Genomic DNA, 21697 nt, shown 5'->3' with positions numbered 1-21697 from the left:
GGGATAAATACATTCAGGAGTAAATTAAAACAAGTGCCATTAGTTCCCTCTTGTAAAATTATTCACCCACATAAAAGTCACAGCTTCCTTTTGTGACTATAATATGGGAGTATTACTGCATTGCATGCATTGGAGATAGAATGGTGCTTAGTTTGTAAAAGTACTGAATTTACCCTTTAAAAATGTTTACTTTTAAATAAAGTTATTTTAAAGTCATGTTCATTTACTGTTAACTGTGTTTTAGCCTAAATATTACTTATCATTGTCTCATAAATATTATTTTTAGTTACACAAGTTTAAAATTATCAAGATACTCATACTAATTAAGAGGCACAATTTGATTCTGATCCCAATGGGAAGATGATGTAATAGTTAATCGTGCATTGGGCATGTAACAAACATTTGCCCAAAACAAAAACAAAAATGGATTAACACTTTTAACAGACATTTTCACTTTTAAATTGGTGTCTGTAGATTAAATTCTGCCTACGAAAATATATATTTGCACAAAAGGTATTGTTTTGAGTCATAATAATTTATATTTAAGGAATTTGAAATAAATGTTAAGACTTCTGGTCTTACAATGTCAGATGACAGGGGTAGCTTCTATGCTCGATACTGCCTTCAAATTCACAATCATTAAACTATTTTAACAAAAATACAAATACCTTACTTTATTTAATTCAATAAGTTTTACATCCTCTGGCATTTTAAACAAATGTCACCAATCAAATAAATGTGACGTTTTATTACGAGGCTACTATATATTCTTTAATATGAATATGTATAAGGAGACACATATTAAAAACAAATAACTTCAACATAACTTTGCACAAAAAATGTATGCACAGAAATGAAGAACTCTTTAAAATTCCATATCCAATTGCATAAGGGACTGTTTATGTATGATAAAGTTTTACTTAATTGTTCCTTTATGAAAACCATCAATAATATTTTGCTCTCTAAATTATTCCATTTATTTATTTTAAACTCATTCATGTTTCTAATGCTTAAAATAGAATGTAAGTAAAAAAAAAAAAAAAAAATAGTACTAAAACAAAAAATAACACCATTATAGCTATTTTAACTTATGAAAACATATTTTCAAAAATATATAATTTTTTTGTTTCTCATGATACTTTTTGATATTTTATTTGATTAAATGTGTAGCTAATTTTTTTTAGATATTTATTAACAAATATGACCATTTTCTTATGCATTTACAAAATTTCAGATTATTACCATTAATGCTAATGTACCTTGATATTACTCTGTTCTTTTTAGCTATACTTCTCCCTACATCCAGTGGCTAGGTATATTCCACATTGATAGCATATATGCACCTCATACCTATTATGGCACACTTTTAAAGATTTACAGTCATGAAAGTGAGAGTACAGTTGTAATATATGTTTTTATTTAAAAATCAGTCTGTCTTTGTTTATTATCCCATGCTATTTTTGGAGAACCCTTTTTTAAGAGTTTAACTGTATTCTATTAATTTAAATAAAATTAGTCATTTTAGAATGGGTAGAAATAGTGCATTTTTTGGAAAGAAATTCTGTAAATATCTATAATATACTTTAAAGGGATATATATGTCTTAAAATATTTTTGACTATTAACACATATATTATTTAAAATATTTTATCTTGTAACTAAATAAAAAATGAATTTATCTTTTTTCTCTTAAACCCTGCTTAGGGTACTGAGTTCAAATTAAACTTGCATATTTATTTATATTCTGTTCAGAGAAAATTCAATTTCCATATTTTCCCCAAACTATAAAAACATAAATGCAAACACATGCAGATTTTTTTTTATTTTCTGTATTATGTAGATGGATACCTTGTAAACCTCTATTATTGTAAATCACCTTGAATATAGATTTTTTTTTGTGGCAATAACCACATTTGTTTATTTTACAGCTTTCAATTCCCAGCATCCAATTTCTTCAGAACTCTATCCAGCAAAGTAGTTAATTCAGGAGTATGATGTAATGGTGAAATTTCCTATAAATCTTGTGAGAAAATCATCCTGGCAGGAATTAGGCAGTCTATGTGGTTTTATTTTATTATGTTATTTAAACCACAATTATAGCTGTGTAGTCTCTTTAATTCTATTCATGAAACAAGTGTTAACATTATAAGAGATTGCAGCAATTTTCTATGTTTCTATGTTCAGTTCCTTTCTTTTTTTTCCCCTCTATTTATTTTCTGCAGTTTAAGTGGATGTAAAGCTGGTTATACTATTGGCAGCCAAAAGGCAAAAGGAGATTAAATCAACTGCACAGATTGCTTGATGCTCCACGTGTGTTCTAGAAAACGGAGATATAAAAAATTGTGTCATTCTCTTGTTACATCACTTTCTCAGTACAGGTTTAGTAGTAGTCCTCATAGTTCTTGGGGTTCAGACAGTAAAGTATGGCGCCTCCAAATGAAAATATAGTTGCTCCCCAGGCCAGTCCATAACCCCAGTTGAATTCATGGTATATTTTAAGTGTGACTGTTTCAATGAACTTGATCGGATACAACACAAGACTGCACACCTGAAGAACAACTGCAAAAGGAAAGAAAACATGTCAATAGGCATATTGATTCATAGTCAGTATACGTATTCTAAAGAAATACAGGTCCTGGAGACATACTTACTAAACTATTTTCATAATATTTAATCCAAAACTAATTGCTTGATTGTTAACTATAGATTTCAATATTTATAAAGTTGTGTCCAAACACTAACACACATATATAAATACAGTATATATCTCAACACACACTCAAAGAATCTTCTTTAATAAACAATGCATTAATGTTTTGGGGAATAACTCTCCTATTCTTTAGAACAAAACAAAGCTGAATTATGTTAATCATCATTCTATTGGTGCCAATTTCCACAAATATCCCTATGTTATTTATGTATGGAACAAGGATTTTCTCAATTATTGTGTATGTACTATTAGCATCATCCCACAGAAAAATATGTTTACTCAATGTCAAATTATTAATATAAGTTTTAATTAAGTTGTATTAAATGTAAGCTAAATAATTAATTCTCACTAATTCACCATATACAAAACCACACCCTGTCTAGATGAGATGGGAGGGGGGGTTGACCTGACTGAATAGAAAGGTCAGAATAATGGAACAAGTGAGCCCAAGGGTAATGTAACAAGGGTGTATTCCCACAGAACCCCAGATAAGGATCCTGGGTCACTGGAACTAACTTTATCTATGAAAAAAAAAAAAACATCTGAGGCCTTAGCTGTCAACAATAATGCTGGTCCACTCAGAAATATAAAAAAATAAAACTTACACATGCTGATAATTTAAGCAACATTTCAGTTTGGTGCTTTTATATCTTTACAAACATTAATATTTAAAACATGTTTAGTGGTGTCCTTAATGGGACATAAAACCCCTTCATGATTCAGATAAAACATTTTAAACAACTTTCCAATTTACTTCTATTACCTAGTTTGCTTAGTTCTCTTGGTATCCAATGTTGAAAAGCATACATAGGTAGGCTCAGGAGCTGGGAGCTAGCTGCTGATTGGTGGCTGCACATATATGTGAATAACATCTGAAGAGAGTTCCTACAAACCTACTGTAAGGTTAGTGACATGTGCAAATGTAGGTATTGTGTTTATAATTTTCAGTATATGTAGGTGTCACTGTACTATAGCATTAGTTGTGAAGCAGTCTTATTCTGATTGACAGGGAGATTTACGAATGTATACTCTTTTTCAGACAGCTGGAAAGAGCAAGCATAGTTATAACCCCCAAAATAGCTCCCACAACCGTGAGAGTTTAATAGATACTATTATCAAAGAATTGTTCAATTTATCCAAGGCAGGATATGTATTTTAAAAGAACAGAAAAGTAATTTTAACATGGTGTGTGTAAGAAGTGCCTGCTTGTACATTATTTTTGCATAAACTCGCATGCAAGATTATAAGTATGAGAATTATCAGATAAATATAAAATGTACTCAGAAATAATATAAAATAGGAGATACATCAATCTTCTATGTGCATCTCAGTACATTTTTATAAAAAAAGGTATTGTGTTTAGTTTATGATCCATTTTATTTTCAATAACTGTATTTTTGCATGCATTCTAGTTCTTTTGTACGTTTTCGATTTTTGTAATTTGGCTCTCTGTAACTTGTATTTGTCTTTGTTATTAAAATATTAATAATCTAATTCTGACTTTGGGCTGTAATATCTGAATTCACACTCTGTAGAGATAAGGTTAAAGTCACGTTACTTAATTGTTAATTGTGTAATGGTAGTGGCGGTAACATTAATCTGGGGTGGTGTACGCAGGATTTGGGGGTTAACTTAGCATCCCTTTAGGTCCTTCTAGAGTTAAAAGTGTAAAAGAACCAGAGGCTGAGTGCTATTAACCCATTCATGCCCACACTCTTCCCTTAGTAACGGCTCTTGTTATTTTCTTACCAATGCGTTCAACTAGCTCACAGAAGTGCATTTCTGTTCCTTCAAAAAGGGATACCAAAACTGATACTAGAAATCGATTGGGAAGTTGTTTAAAATTGTATGCTCTGTCTGAATCACAAATTTTGGGTTTTGGAGTAAACACATCACCTTGTAGTACATATATACAGACCCTTCAATCTGTGACATAATCGATAAAAAACAAAATTCTCCATTTTGTTTGTCCGTAATACTCCACATTTGGTTTTTGGATTACTGAATTGGGAGATTAACGATGAACATAACAAATTCATGCTTTTGTGAGGTAAAAATGTTATGCTTTAAGTTTATTACTATTATTATTAAACATACTGTAAAAAATATAAACATTCTATGGATTATTTAGAATATTTTACAGTATGTTTAATAACAAAAAAATATTGATGGAAGATTGATGTAAAATTTCAATAACGCCTTAAGATTACTAAATTTTTATGTGCGCTAACTCAACTGTGTTACATCTAAATTGTGAAACCCAAGGAACAAAATGCATATTTTACATTCCTATGTTCTTCATATAGAAAATAATGTACTTTTTATTATTAAATGTATATATTTCTATATACCCTAGTGTTAAAAAAAATTAGGGTCACATATTTCCTTGTTTTCAAAATAAAAGCAAATTTTGTGTCTATTAAAATAACATCACATTAGAAATACATTGAAGACATTGTTAATGCTGTTAATGACTATTGTAGCTAGAAATGGCTGAATTTAATGGTATATCTATATAGGTGCACAAAGGTCCATTATCAGCAACCATCTTTCTTGTGTTTCAATGGCACGTTGTTGTTGCTAATCCAAGTTTATCATACAAAATGGCTTATTAGAAAACACTTTTGCAATTATGTTAGCACAGCTGTAAACTGTTGTGCTGAATAAAGAAGCAATAAAACTAGCCTTCATTAGACTAGTTGAGTGTCTGAAGCATCAGCAATTGTGGGTTTGACGAAAGGCTCAAGATGGCCAGAAACAAAGAACTTTTTTCTGAAACTTGTCTGTTCTTGTTCTGAGAAATAAAGGCTATTCAATGCAAGAAATTTCAAAGAACTGAACAAGAACAGCACAAACTAGCTCTAACCAGACAAGAAAGAAGAATGGAAGGCCTGAGTGCTCAACTGAGCAAGAGGACAAACACATTAGAGTGTCTAGTTTGAGAAACAGACGCATCACAGGTCCTCAACAGTCAGATTAATTAAATAGTACCCCCCTGCAAAACTCCAGTCTCAAAAACAACAGTGAAGATGCGACTTTGGGATGCTGGACTTCTAGGCAGAGTTGCAAAGAAAAAGCAATATCTCAGATTAGCCAATAAAAAGAAAAGAATAAGATTAGCAAAAGAACACAAACTCGGGAAGATTAGAATAAAGTGTTATGGATGGACGCATCTAAGTTTGAGGTGATCACCAGATCACAAAGAAAAACATACATGAGACACAGACCAAATAAAAAGATGCTAGAGGAGTGCTTGGCTCCATCTGTCAAGCATTGGCTAGATTACAAGTTTTGTGTTATACTGAAAAAGCAGCGTTATCAGGTTATAACGCTGCTTTTTCATTACCTCTGGTATTACGAGTCTTGCAGATTTAGGGGCACCGCACACTTTTTTGGCCTTACCGCAAATCAACGTACGCAATTTGCGTATAGTCTATTTTCAATGGGACTTCCATAGCGCCGGTATTACGAGCTTGTCCTGGAAGGCAAAAAAGTGAGCAGTACAGCCTATCCCCTCAAGATTCATACCGCATTTTAAAGTCAGTAGTTATGAGTTTTACACTACAAAGCCGTAGCATAAAACTCATAAAACTGTCACAAAGTACACTAACACCCATAAACTACCTATTAACCCCTAAACCAAGGCCCTCCCGCATCGCAAACACTAAAATTAAATTAGTAACCCCTAATCTGCCGCTCCGGACATCGCTGCCACTATAATAAACATATTAACTCCTAAACCGCCGCACTCCCGCCTCGCAAACACTATTTAAATATTATTAACCCCTAATCTGCTGTCCCTAACATCGCCACCACCTACCTACATTTATTAACCCCTAATCTGCCACCCCAACGTCGCCGCCTCTATATTAAATTTATTAACCCCTAAATCTAAGTCTAACATTAACCCCCCTTACTTAAATATAATACAAAAATTCTAGTATACTGTCCCTTTAAGTAACAGTATAATGGAAAAAAAATTCATATACTGTAGTTACAGATGTTTTGCACATTATTAATTTACGGCTAGATTATGAGTTTTGCATTATGAGGGGTGTGGTGCTAACTTGCACGTTATTGTCACCGCTCACTTCCCTACAGCACAGGTATTACAGGTTCATATAAACAATTTTCAGAACAAAATGGCTTCTTCAGGCAAAAGTCAGTATTTAGTGTGACCTCCCTTGATAGTTAAGGAGATGGGACTAGCGCCTACTCTATACCCTTAGCTCGGGGGAGGGGTGTACCTAGTGACCACCAATAGGAATCAAATAAGAAAGGGGACCCCCCAAGCGCCTACCAAGCTGGAGGCAAAAGGGGATAGCACTGAGGTTCAAATATTAAAATTTATTAACAATGTCTAATCATGGATCCATGAGGAATAATGAATAATAAAAACAATAAAACAGTATATACAAACAAATTGAGAAGTGCAGCATGGAAACATCATTATACAAGCACTTCACCCTAAAACATAACGGAAACATTAAAGATCTGTCCTTCATGGGAATTCAGAAAGTCAACAAAGGATGGAGAGGAGGTAATTTTGAGAACAAATTACTTATTACAGAATCCAAATGGATTTTCACTCTCGACTGCCTGCATCCCAAGGGATATAAATAATAAAGAGGACTTTTCCCATTTGTTTAAGATCACCTAAATCCTGCCTTAAAAATGCCCTCTCCTCAATCCTCCAGGAGCACCAGTGTATCCTGACCATTTCCAACTTAAGTGTGTTTCCTCCTTAACCATTTATCATCGATTGAGATTAGGGTATCCTTTAGATAAACATATCCACCATGCTAATTGCAGCCCTTTGCAGCTTATTGAAGTCATTATGTGCTCACTACGATAGGAGTCTAAGCCCCACACCATATGATATATAGCCTATTTGAAGTCTCCATGTGTTTATTTACCCCTAGATCTTAATGGCTCTGGGGGGCATATTCCAAAAAGGCTACGCTTCTATGTATATAATTTACAGCCACAGTTTTTAGCTACATCTTTTAGATATACACCAGTCCCCCATAGTGCCATACCATTAGATCTTCCTCTACAATGTCAGACCAAGGAAGGCCGCATCTATTCTATAATGAGGCTTATGAGTCTACAAGATCTTCCTTTACAATGCCAAGGAAGGCTGCATCTATTCTATAATGAGGTTTATGAGTTTATCCTATAAAGAGGCTTATGAGTTTATTCTATAATGAGGCTTATGAGTTTATAAGCTAGCCCCATGTTGCCTTTATGCCTAAATAAGAGTTAGTCTACTGGCCCAAATTATATTCACCACCAATAGGGTCGTATGTGTCGTTGTGATGCCAAAACCTAGTCAGTGTCGTTAACCGGCCCGATTTGACCATAGTTACACCATATATCATCTAAATTTAGTGTTGATGCACATTTCTTCAGCATCTAATGTGGTTTATACATAGATCCAATGTGATCCACGACCCAGTTGCCGATTACAGCAACTAGCTAAATTTAATCTCATACCTGGTAGTGACGTCACAAATCTGGGGATTAAAGCAATATTTGACCACTATTATTCACTTATATAACTCATTCACATATAGTATTTTATATATAGTAATATTTGTGCTACTAGATAACATGAGCCATTATGATCTATCACTAGCTCATTAATGTTAATCTTTATATATGCCATCTCCTATTGCTCAACTAAATAATTACTATTTATATGTCTCTGATTTGTTATGTCAACACTGGTTCTCTAGTAATCTACTGAAGTAGCCATTTATCTTAGTCCATGCTAAATATAGTTTTCCAAACTACAAATATGCCTTATTTTTATATACACAGTTGGCAAGCAAGCTACAATTGATACACACAAATAAGCGAAAATTCTTTATTAGATATATGTTCAGTTCTGTTTGTTTTTATTAGATAAGTTAGATTTGCCCTTTTCTGTGTAAACCGGAAAACATATGTGCATCACATTATTCCTCTGTACTGATACACACAATTAAGCGAAAATTCTATATATGCTAAGTCCTGACCGGAAATGACATATATGCATCATAGTAATACTCTGTACCAAACTTAGCCTATCACTACGAAATTGAATTCTTTAAGAGAAAGTACGGCTCCATTAATTGGACCGGAAATAACCTCAGAGTTTACACGATACCGGAAGTAAAACTCCGGGGGTATTTCTTAACCGGAAATGACGTCACATTTTGCCGTTACCGGAAACAACACTCCGTGGGCAATCTCTTACACTCTAGATAGTAGGATCCATTCTATGGAATGAGTATCCATTAGTCATTTCGACTAGGTAAATCACTATAGTCAGATTCTGGCACAGTAAGTATGTTATAGAATTCTGCTATACTTTATACAAACCGGAAGCGACATCATTGTCCATAACAACCGGAAGTTGGATTCCGATACTAACCTTGATACCAAATAACTACACATATGAAACAGATACCATGTTTAGTACCTCTCTTACCTAAGCACATATAGATCAACTAGCTAGGACCAATATAGGAATAATATTGGAGAGAATGCCCATACTATGAATACAATGCCCATACCCACAATGCAGTCGACAGGAAGTGGGAGGAGCTTAAAGTTTTGGCGCAAAAATTCAACATGTTCATTGGCTACAATACCCTTCATAAGGACACATTCTCCTAAATAAACTCAGTCTTGATAAAGGCCTTATTGGGGCTGAAACGCGTCGACTGAGTATTGGTAAGGCTAATCCCTTTTATGCACCATTGTGTGAAGTTATCTGCACCATATTTTTCTTTGTAATTTTAGGTGGACATCGTTCTGTTGGGCCAATCTGGTTCAGACTCTAATCCTGTTTTCACACTCCTGTGGACACAGCCCTTCCTCCCCTCACACCCTCAAGGATATATCTACACTGTGGGATCACTACAAGGAATATCCATCTAGGTTTGGGTGACTATTTTCACTTTGTATACACCGCATTTTTTAATTTTTTTATTTTTTAATTTTTGATTTTTTCATCACTGAATTGCAATTCACATTATTGATTTTTCATAGACACATTTTCTATTGAGTTATTTCTCACGACGATTTTTCAATTTTGGATTTTACACTATTGAACATTTTTGGACACTAGCTTTTTTTTATCCTTCGCTATTTTTATATTTTTATATCTTTTGATATTTTTTTATATATTGTTGACAATTTTCTGAGTAACCTTATTACCCTATCCCGTATATTCTCAGTCCAACATCTGTGATTATTTGTTGCTTACTATCTGTTGCTGATATTTTGCACATTGTTTGTATATACTGTTTTATTGTTTTTATTATTCATTATTCCTCATGGATCCATGATTTACATTATATGTTTTTAGACATTGTTAATAAATTTTAATATTTGAACCTTAGTGCTATCCCCTTTTGCCTCCAGCTTGGTAGGCGCTTGGGGGGTCCCCTTTCTTACTTGACCTCCCTTGATACTAAGTACATCTTGAACTCTTTTGGGGAGACTGTCCTGAAGTAATCGACTGGTATATTATACCATGCTTCTTTCATCACTTCCCACAGTTCTTCTTTAGATTTAGGTTGTCTTTTATTTCTTTCTCCGTCCAGGTGATCCCATACTGTCTCTATAATATTCAGGTCTGGACTCTGTGGAGGCCAGCTCATGATTGTCAGTGTTTTATCAGCTGTTTTTCTATTCAAATATGATTTAACTGCATTAGCAGTGTGCATGGGATCATTATCATGCTGAAAAATAAAACCATTACCAATACTTTCCAGAAGGAATGGCATGATGAATTAAACCTGTCTGTACTTTTCAGCATTCACAATCCCATCAATCCGCCAACACCACTGGCAGACATGCAGCCCCAAACCAGGACAGACCCTCCACTATGTTTCACTGAAGGCCGCAAGCACTCATTCTTACATCTCTCTTCAACTCTTCTTCTCACATATTGTCGATGATTGGACCAAAACATTTCAAACTTGGATTTGTCACTCCATAATACTCTTTACCACTGATCTTTATTCCAATCTTTATGAGCTTTAGCATATCTTAGCCTTTTCACCCTGTTCCCATTCTGGAAAAGTGGTTTCTTGGCTGCTACCCTTCTACTAAGACCATTTCTGATCAAGCAGCTTCTTTGGACTGTAGAAGGGTATACTTAGTATTCTGATGAAGCTGCCAGATGTTGAGATAGGTCTTTGCTGGATTTCTTCCGTTCTCTCAAAGAAGAAACTCTGAGAAACCTCTCATCCGACTTTGAACGTTTTGTAGGCCTTCAAGTCCTTTTTTTTGTCCTTAACCTCTCTTGATTCTTCAAACATCTTTATAACAGCTTGAATACTACATCTTGAATATCCATTTTGTTTGGTGATTTCCCTTTGAGAGTGGCCTTGCTAATGCAAAAGTATGATTTTATCTCTTTCAAATTCTGTGATCTTTGGCATTTTGAATGGAATGATGTGATTGAAAGTTGGTATTATTAGCAAGCTTCCAATGAATTAAACTCATACCACGTGTGTATGTAATGCTCAAGCATGTCTTGCACAAACCTGGTGTAAAAGACTATTTTCAAAGCAGTCATGTTGTCATGAAATAGTAAAAATACAGGTGTAAGCAATGGAATATGGAATATGTTCCAGATATTGGTATTGTCAATATTATGGGGTAGATGTAAGAGCTTGGTGCTGTAATCTGTATAAAAACTATCGATACGTCTAAATTATACTGTTACTATCAAATGGGTGTGTTTTGATCACAGAACTGAGTTGAACAGTAGGTCATCAATAGTCCTGTGACCAGCTTGCTTGCTCTGCTGCAAAGCGTTATGCGGATTTTTTTTTTTTTAAAAAAATGTTTGCAATTATGCTAGCTTCCATTGTGAAATGACAATATTATTTTTCTGAATTAAATTTTAAATACATTTTTTTGCTGAGGTCAGGTTTCTGGTCAGGTCCCTTTCAGAGAGGGAGCAATGAATGTTGCCATCCTTTTTATGGAAGGCCATAAACCAGCTCTCAAACCTGGCTGAAATGATATAATATTGTTTATTTCTACTTGGGTACATTAAGTAACAATATACTGTTAATTACTCACATTTTGGGACCTATGTGGATTATTTTGATACCAAACATCACTGTCATATTTGGTCACCCAGTAGCATAACAATTATTAACTCATACCATGGGATATCCTAGAGTGTCTGCAGTGCTGTGAGGGATGTGTATTTTGTAATACCTGCTGACCATCAACCACCTGACAGGGGTATAGCAGGGGTCTGATTCTGGCAATAAACTCTGTCCAGCAAAAACAATACATTGCCTCTAATCAATAAAAATTACTTAAAGGGACTATTAAATACTAAAGGGACTATTTTAAACAACTTTCCAATTTACTTTCATTAACAAAATGTGCACATTCTTTTCTATATTTACACTTTTTAAATCACTAGCTACTATTCAGCATGTGCAAGAATTCACAGAATATACGTATATGCATTTGTGATTGGCTGATGGCTGTCATATTATACAGAGGGAGTGGAAATAGGCATAATTGATATATGGCAGAAAAAAAATCTACTACTAAATTGAAGTTCAGACTAATTGCTTTTGCATTGTCTTTTTATCATGCATTTGTTAATTATGCAAATCTACTGTGTTTACTGGTCCTTTAGCCTATTAGTATTTACCAGACTTTACTGAAATTAGGTAGACTTCTCCTACTAGCTTTTAAGGGATTAATGCATAAAACTAGTGACTACAGAGGTAACCAAATGTTTTAACTTTGAAGCAGCTAAAGCAGCTAGAAGACTGTGATATAAACTGATCAAAATGAAAACTTTGGTCTATGTTTCTCTGCATTTCCCACTGGCAATCTCTTTATGGTCTAGCATCCAGCATGGGGGGACTTGAGGTTTGAGGAGTGACTCCAGCCTCTGGGGTTGCTGAACAATAACTGCATAGCCAGAAATAATACATTTGCTCATAAATCTTTCCAGAAAATATGAATCCATAAACACATATTTTAGGTGGCTGGAACAGCAGGTATTCAAAGAGCTGTAATATGCCTAGGTTGGGGCAGGGGGCAAGGTGTAACATGACTGGTGCCAGACACTTTAACTGGGGAGTGATGTTTGGTGCCTGTGGATTGGTGAGTCAGTCATGAAAAATAGTATGACAATGTTTCATATAGTGAGCACACTGTATGTTCCAAGGGTGTTTGTCTGTTTCCCTAGGGCCAATATCTCCAATCCAACAGGCAAACCAGACCAGTGTAAAATACTGTAGCTTGAGCAGTATCCAAATACTCCCTGGGGTGGGTTATGTTACTTGGAGGGGTATATAAAATAGTGCTTGGTTTTAGTACAAGACACTTATAGAAAAAAAAAAAAAAAACATCAGAAGGATTTGGGATTTCCCACAGTCACCATTTTACTTTGGAAGTTTAGGGATTCTGTTTAATCCTTTTTATTTTTATAATTGTTTGCAACTGTGTGTGTCTATTGCTTAATTAACATTTTATATATCATCTAATTTCATGTATATAAGTTTCCTTTTTTATGCACTGTGATTCTTTTTCAGCTCAAAATATAATTTGAATCAGATCTGTCTTTGTACTTTAGTAACTGAATTAATTTGTTTTTCTTTAGGTTTTAGCTCATCTGTATTTTAGTGGTAGCACCAAAAAGCCCTGAATAGTTAGTTTTTGGTTGGTGGCACCAAATGTTCAGCAGGATTTGGGGAATAATTTAGGTTGGCTCTTTTGCCCTGGTAAGGATTTAGGATAAGGCAGCTTGAGACCCTGTGAGGTTAACCCATTCATGCCCACACTCTCCTTGCAGTCACACCATGGCAAGCAACTCAGTCTGTGGCCAGCCTATTGGCAGAGGCTGATATTTAGCACCCCTCCCCCTGTAGTTAATTGGACGTTGCATGTGGATTCAATTAACCTTGTGCTGTTCACTGGTGACAGTGGTTTGGATTAGTTAACCCCCTCCATGACAGATTGACTGATAGTGATGGTACTGGTAACCCCTGTTCATAACAGGATGTATGTTCACTTCAGTGACTGAAATGAATTCTCTTTCTAACTAAAAATAAGAAAATATCTTAACCCACATCCCAGCATCCCAGCATACCAGACTGTTTACCTCAGAAAAAAATCATAAAAGTCATGAACATAACTACTGTCTTTATTTTTCCCATAGCTTTCTCAGACATTTATTTAAATAGTTTAAAAAAATATATTATCTAAAATATCACTATGGCTACAGTAGATATATACAAGAAATATTTTTCTGTGTTTTGATTTAAATGTTTGACCAATAAACAAAGGCTGGAATTTTACATTTCACCACTATGGAGTAATTTAGCTGCAAAGAGTGGTGGAATAAAATTGTGTGCTGGATAAATGTGTCCCTTAGATCAGTGGCTACAATCATTGCTCATTGATAAACATATTCTACAGTTGATTATCCTAAAAACATTTGTATTTTTTAATAAACTATAAGTACTGACAATTAAATATTAACAATATGTGATTTTCCTGTTTTGCTACAATTGATAGTGATAATATGGTTACAAGAAAAATACTTGTGCAATGTGTTTTGTACTATATGTTCTTTATTGCTCCACAAATATGACCTTAGTTAAAATCAGGAGCTTTTACTTACAAGGACATGAAATCCAAAAAAATGATTTCATGATTTAGATAGAGAATGTAATTTTAATCAACTTTCTAATTTACTGCTATTATCAATTGTTCTTTGTTCTCCTAGTACATTTTGTTGAAAAGCAGGGAGCATGCACATGTCTGGGGAACTATATGGCAGAAGTTTTTTAAGAATGTTATTCATTTGCAAAAGCACTAGATGGCAGCATCATTCACTGCCATGTAGTGCTCTAGACACACAGGTGTCTCTTCAATAAAGAATACCATGGGAATGAAGCAAATTTGATAATAGAAGTAAATTGGAATTTTAAAAAAAAAATGTATGCTTTTTATTAATCACAAAAGAAAAGTTTTGGGTTACATTACATATCCCATTAAGTCCTTATTGGACATGCGTATATTTAAACTTGACATTAATCTTCACAATTCCTCAAACTTGGCATGTGTACAATTTTTTATTTTTTATTATTATTATTATTATTATTTATTTTAAAAGAAAAAATAAATACCTATTTTATTAACACACAAATAATTGATTTTAGGCATTTTATATAAGGTTATGTGGTTTTGTGATGTTTTTTAATACCAAACTCGTGAAGTTTGAACACCTCTGAGACAGTATATAAAACACAGATAATTAGTTTGGGGCATTTAAATTAAGAATGTGTCCCTTGGGCCATGATATAGGTGGCCTTGGTCTTAAGCTTACAATCTGGACCAAAAACAGTTGAGTTCTTCTTCCCAAAGCCAGACATAGCACTACACAGGTACCTACTGCAGCAGAGGTATAGGCAAGTGTATATTAATGTGTATGGAACGATTTACTAACCTTTTTGGGGTGTGCTATGTTCATTTTATCTGCAGGGGAATATGGATCATAATTGTATTTAAGATAAATGCTAATAAGTGTACAAGTTGAAATAGTTCTCATAGTTTTCAAGTCTAATAATATGCTAATGGAAAAATATAGCTAATTCTCGGCTAGATTACGAGTTTTGCGTTATGAGTAAAAAAGCAGCGTTAAGGCTCATAACGCTACTTTTTCACTACCACTGCTATTACGAGTCTTATAGGTACAGCTGTCCTGCACACTTTTTGGCCGTACCACAAATTAACTTACGCAATTTTCGTAAAGTCTTTTTTCAATGGGACTTCCATTGCGGCAGTATTACAAGTTTTTTTTTAGGCCAAAAAGTGAGCGGTACAGCCTATCCCGCAAGATTCGTAACGCATTCTAAAGTCAGTAGAGATGAGTTTTACACTACAGAGCTGTAGCATAAAACTCATAACTAAAGTGTTAAAAAGTACACTAACACCCATAAACTACCTATTAACCCCTAAACCAAGGCCCTCCCGCATCGCAAACCCTAAAATAAAATTATTAACCCCCTAATCTGCCGCTCCGGACATCGCCACCACTATAATAAACATGTTAACCCCTAAACCGCTGCACTCCCGCATCACAAACACTAGTTAAGTATTATCAACCCCTAATCTGCCGTCCCTAACATCGCCGTCACCTACCTTCATTTATTAACCCCTAATCTGCCGTCCCCAACGTCGCCGTGACTATACTAAATGTATTAACCCTTAAACCTAAGTCTAACCCTAACACCCCCTAACTTAAATATAATTAAAAGAAATCTAAATAAAAACTACTATTAATACCTAAACAATTCCTATTTAAAACTAAATACTTACTGCAAAATAAACCCTAAGATAGCTACAATATAACTAATAGTTACATTGTATCTAGCTTAGGGTTTATTTTTATTTTACAGGCAAGTTTGTATTTATTTTAAAGGGACAGTCTAGTATAAATTAAACTTTCATTATTCAGGTAGGACTTTTAATTTTAATCAACTTTCCAATTTACTTTTATCATCAAATTTGATTTTTTCTCTTGGTATTCTTAGTTTAAACTAAACATAGGTAGGCTCATATGCTAATTTCTAAGCCTTTGAGGGCTGCCTCTTATCACAGGCTTTTTAAATCTCTTTTCAACACAAAGAGTCAGAAAGTACACGTGGGCCATATAGATAACACTGTGTTCAGGCACAGTGGGTTGTCAAGGTATTTGAAATATTATTAAATAATATATAGAAGTATATTTGTCTTTATTTAATAAGTCTGTGGATGTGCACATTGTTTATAGAACAAAGGATTATTTCTAAGAGATCTCCCACACTCAATATGCTAAATTATGCAATTGTATAAATGTAAGGAACTGAAAATTAACACAGGTAAAATTCTGAATACACATCTCCAGGATGTCTCCAAAGGCTTGACATTAAGGCATTTGTTTTAATTAAAATGTAGCCAGAGTTTCAGAAACCATATGTGTGATTGCTTGGGAATGTGAGATAAAATCTATTTACTCCTCCCAATATACCTAAGAATCTAGCTCAGGTGACAAATCTTGTAAGAGTTACAGCATTTGCACTTAGGTGCAGGGGACCCCATGTGGGGCAGTGAAGGCCTTGGGAAACAAAAGACAAATGCTATGGTGTGAATCTAAAGTTACTGAAAGGGCAGTGAAGGCCTTAGCCAACAAACAAATGCTAAGGTGTGACTCTGAAACTTACTAAACAGACAGCAAATAATCATTTTTTTTTTCTGTTTGAATGCATGCCTCAGAATGTATTAAATATAGAAATTTGGGAAATTGTCTAATTCTCTATTATTACATGGATATTTGCTAAACTTGGGAGGTAACTGTTTTAGTCAGTCAAAAAATTTTAATAACCTCTGTATTGTTTATATTTTTCAGACATATAATCTCAGATCTGCATGAAGAAGGTTCATACATCCTGGGCTTATTAGAAACATAAAATATGGCATATTCTTGTTGGAATACAATACAATACTGAATTCAAAATAGGCTATTATTTATATAGAAATGCCAGGATACTGATAAAATTGTAATGCATTTTAAGCTAATAATTAGCAGTTTTAAATTGCCTTAATATAATAAAATGTTAATAATATAAAACATGATGTCTCATATCAAAACAATCAGGAAATTGATCTGATGCTGCTTCATCTATAATTAATATTGGGAGAGATTAATACAAGAAATTATGGCAGTTATTACATAGTTTAAAGAAATATTTCACTGTCTAAAAATGTTTAGAAATGGTCTTGCTGTATTTGTTTGTGTTGTACTGTCTGCTTCCACCTAGTGTTATGATGCGAAATTGCAGCCATGAGATGATTGGTTGTTGCAAAGAAACATTTCCTTGACAACACACTTACCAAATAAACCAATCCATGTTTCAACTCTAAGGGCAGACCAGGGACAAGGCTCCCTGGGCGTTTCCTATACTCACCAATGACTGATAATAACCAAAAAAGGGGAGGGGTGAGATCAGATGATTTAAACCCCAGCATAGAGACTAATAAGAAGGTTGTTGGCTACTCCAGAAGGGATAACTACTGTGGTTATTATTAAAGCACGCACCTACTATTGGACTCCATATGCATTATCCCCAATTTTGAATTTCTGAGGTGAAATTGGATCTGTTGAGAAACATTTGAAACTGGATTGCTGTTTATTTGGTGATGTATACAAGGTTTTTTGTAAGATAAGTTATATGCATAGCCATTACAGTTAATAGATTTAAAGAGCAGATTGTACTTTTAAACTGTGTGTCATTGTTTTAGATAGCTCTTAGCCTGCCTATTTTTATGCAAGCATTTAAAGTAAGCATTTACTATTGATGTATGTAGCAGAGTTAAAGAAATAGTTTGGATTTTAAGTTAGCATTTCATAGCCTATGTATTGTTAAACTAATCCCAATCTTAAATTGTTTATCTATGCAAATATATAATAATAATTCAGAGAAATAAATTGTATTTCAAATTGGTAGTCACAGCCTATATATTGTTTAAATCTGTATCTGATTGACTAAGTAACTCATCTATGCAAGTTCTGATACTGTAAATTAATATTGTATTAGGATATATTACAGTTAAATAGCAGAATATATATATTATCCTATTGTTTATAAGCACTGTTTAAAATTGTATTGCTTGGATGTTAAAAGATTTGTAAATAAGGCTGGTTTTAAAGATAAGCGTGTATAAACTTTGCATAGCATATTTAAATAGTTGGTTTTAATGCATATAAATTTATTTCATATTCCTTTTATTACAAATATATTTCAAAAATGTTCATGGATATTAACTAAATAAAAGAATTCAGATATTTATATTAATTTTGTTGTCTTAGTAGAAGTATATTGATTGTGGGTTCAATCTAAAGAAAGATTGTTAAATATATTCCCTGCCATATACTCACACATTGTTTGGAGAATACCGCTTAGATTCTTATAAATATACTGACAGGGTTATTTAAGATTTAGCACAAAACAATGCTATATTTAAGACAATAGATAATAAACAGTCACAGTCATGTGATCAGGGTGCTGGAAGAAGGTTCCTAGATACAGGGTAATCACAGAAGTAAAAAGTATATTAATATAACTATGTTGGTTATTCAAAACTGGGGAATGGGTAATAAAGGGATTATCTATCTTTTAAAACAATAACAATTCTATGGTAGACTGCCCCTTTAACTAGGTAGAATAGTTACTAAATAGTTATTAACTATTTACTAACTACCTAGCTAAAATAAATACAAATTTACCTGTAAAATAAAACTTAACCTGTCTTACACTAACACCTAACCTTACACTACAATTAAATAAATTACCTAAATTAAATACAATTAACTAAATTAAATACAAATACCTAAATTACAAAAAAACACTAAATTACACAAAATAAAAAACAAATTACAAGATATTTAAACTAATTACACCTAATCTAATAGCCCTATCAAAATAAAAAAGCCCCCCCCAATATAAAAAACCCTAGCCTACAATAAACTACCAATAGCCTTTAAAAGGGCCTTTTGCAGGGTATTGCCCCAAAGAAATCAGGTCTTTTACCTGAATGCAAGCTCAATCCTATTGGCTGATTGGATCAGCCAATAGGATTGAAGTTCAATCCTATTGGCTGATTGCATCAGCCAATAGGATTTTTTCAACCTTAATTTCCGATTGGCTGATAGAATTCTATCAGCCAATCGGAATCTAAGGGACGCCTTCTTGGATGACGTCACTTAAAGGAACCTTCATTCGTCGGGTAGTCGTCGGAAGAAGAGGATGCTCCGTGCCGGGTGTCTTGAAGATGGACCCGCTCCTCGCCGGATGGATGATGATAGAAGATGCTGTCTGGATGAAGACTTCTGCCTGTCTGGAGGACCACTTCTCCCGGCTTGGATGAAGACTTCTCCCGGCTTCGTTGAGGACTTCTTGCCGCTTTGTTGAGGACTTCTCCCGGCTTCATTTAGGATGGATGTCCGGTCTTAAAAACTGTAAGTGGGTCTTCGGGGGTTAGTGTTAGGTTTTTTTAAGGGTTTATTAGGTGGGCAATGCCCATCCAAATGCCCTTTTCAGGTCAATGGGGAGCTTAGGTTTTTTTAGTTAGGGTTTTATTTGGGGGGTTGGTTGTGTGGCTGGTGGGTTTTACTGTTGGGGGGGTTGTTTGTATTTTTTTTACAGGTAAAAGAGCTGATTTTTATTTGGGGCAATGCCCCACAAAAGGCCCTTTTAAGGGCTATTGGTAGTTTATTGTAAGCTAGGGGTTTTTTTTTTATTTTGATAGGGCTATTAGATTAGGTGTAATTAGTTTAAATATCTTGTATTTTGTTTTTTATTTTGTGTAATTTAGTGTTTTTTTTTTAATTTAGGTATTTGTATTTAATTTAGTTAATTGTATTTAATTTAGGTAATTGATTTAATTGTAGTGTAAGGTTAGGTGTTAGTGTAAGACAGGTTAGGTTTTATTTTACAGGTAAATTTGTATTTATTTTAGCTAGGTAGTTAGTAAATAGTTAAGATTAGGGGTGTTTAGACTCGGGTTCATGTTAGGATGTTAGGTGTAAACATAAATTTAGTTTCCCCATAGGAATCAATGGGGCTGCGTTACGGAGCTTTAAGCTGCTTTTTTGCAGATGTTAGGCTTTTTTTCATTCGGCTCTCCCCATTAATGTCTATGGGGAAATCGTCAATGAGTACGTAAAACCAGCTCACCGCTGACTTAAGCAGCACTGGTATTGGAGTGCAGTATGGAGCACAATTTTGCTCTATGCTCATTTCTTGCCTTTTAACGACGGGTTTCTGAAAACCTGTAATACCAGCGCTGTAGGTAAGTGAGTGATGACAATAACATGCAAGTTAGCACCGCAACACTCATAACGCAAAACTCATAATCTAGCCATCTGATATTTAATTATTTAAAGGGATATAAGCACCACTTAAAAAGACAACATAAAAAAAGAACTGTGCAAATTACAACTGTGACCTAAAAAATGGATGCTTTCAGTAAATTGAATTTCAGCATAAGAGTATTAAAAGGGATATTAAACTCGATATTTCATCTCCATAAAATGTTTACTGAAAGAAAATATAACAAGCAACATACAATATTTTTACTTGCTTTTTGCTGTAAAATATCTCTGAAAATTCTACTTGTTCCACTCTATCCAAAAAAAATATTTACTTTCTTTGGTTACTAGCATTTACTAAATAGTTTCCACAGTCATGTATTCTTTTAACAGAATCAGTGTTAATACACCTTAAAATTAAAGGAAGATAAAAGAGAGGGCGTACCCACTCTCTTTCTTCAACTGCCCATGTGTGAACATCAGTGTGCATTCATACACCATATACTGTACATATAGTGTATTGTGATAAGTTAGCAAGGGTCTAGAAGACATGGAAATCAGTGAAAAGGAATACAACTACTGTATACTCATTGACATAACAAAGCTGTATTAATCTCAGAATGTTTATCATATACTATATTAGGGTGCAATTTCATGCATTTTCTAGTTTGTGTCCCAGAGCTGCCTTTAGGAGTCTGCAATCTGTTCAGTCACAAACAGAAACCAATTGAGGCCTAGATTACAAATGGAGTGCTAATTTATTGCACGCCCGCAAATAGGCAAATTTGCCCATTTGTGGGCCCTCTCTAAAGAACCAGCCATTACAAGATCTCTGGTTAAGTTTATAAATGTCCACCAAATGCCCCCACAATCAAGTGTAATATACTTTATTAAAAAATAAATAGTTGCATCTTTATTTTTTAATAAAGTAATTGCACTTAGCAGTTTTGGGGGTTAAAGTTGGTGGGAGTAGGGTGTCAGAAAAAAATGTCACTGAAAGTGCCTTTAAATTGCAGTCTATGGGAACTATGTGCCCCCTGTAATTATATTTGTATATGCTTATATACATATATATTTATGTGATGATATGTGTAT

General features: G+C 34.0%; 1 protein-coding gene across 1 annotated transcript in view; it reads right to left on the bottom strand.

The window, feature by feature from the left end:
• Positions 1-1400: 1400 nt before the first annotated feature.
• Positions 1401-21697, bottom strand: part of TMEM47 (transmembrane protein 47) — a 203277-nt gene continuing 182980 nt past the window's right edge. Inside the window, exon 3 of the mRNA XM_053707593.1 lies at positions 1401-2558. Within this exon, the coding sequence (XP_053563568.1) occupies positions 2380-2558 (179 nt within the window). The 3' untranslated portion in view covers positions 1401-2379. The remainder of the gene's footprint in view (positions 2559-21697) is intronic.

The sequence above is a fragment of the Bombina bombina genome, chromosome 3 (assembly GCF_027579735.1).
Source record: "Bombina bombina isolate aBomBom1 chromosome 3, aBomBom1.pri, whole genome shotgun sequence".
In the NCBI taxonomy this organism is placed as follows: domain Eukaryota; kingdom Metazoa; phylum Chordata; class Amphibia; order Anura; family Bombinatoridae; genus Bombina; species Bombina bombina.
The sequence above is the reverse complement of the archived record's forward strand: the minus strand, read 5'-3'. Positions and strand labels throughout refer to the sequence as shown.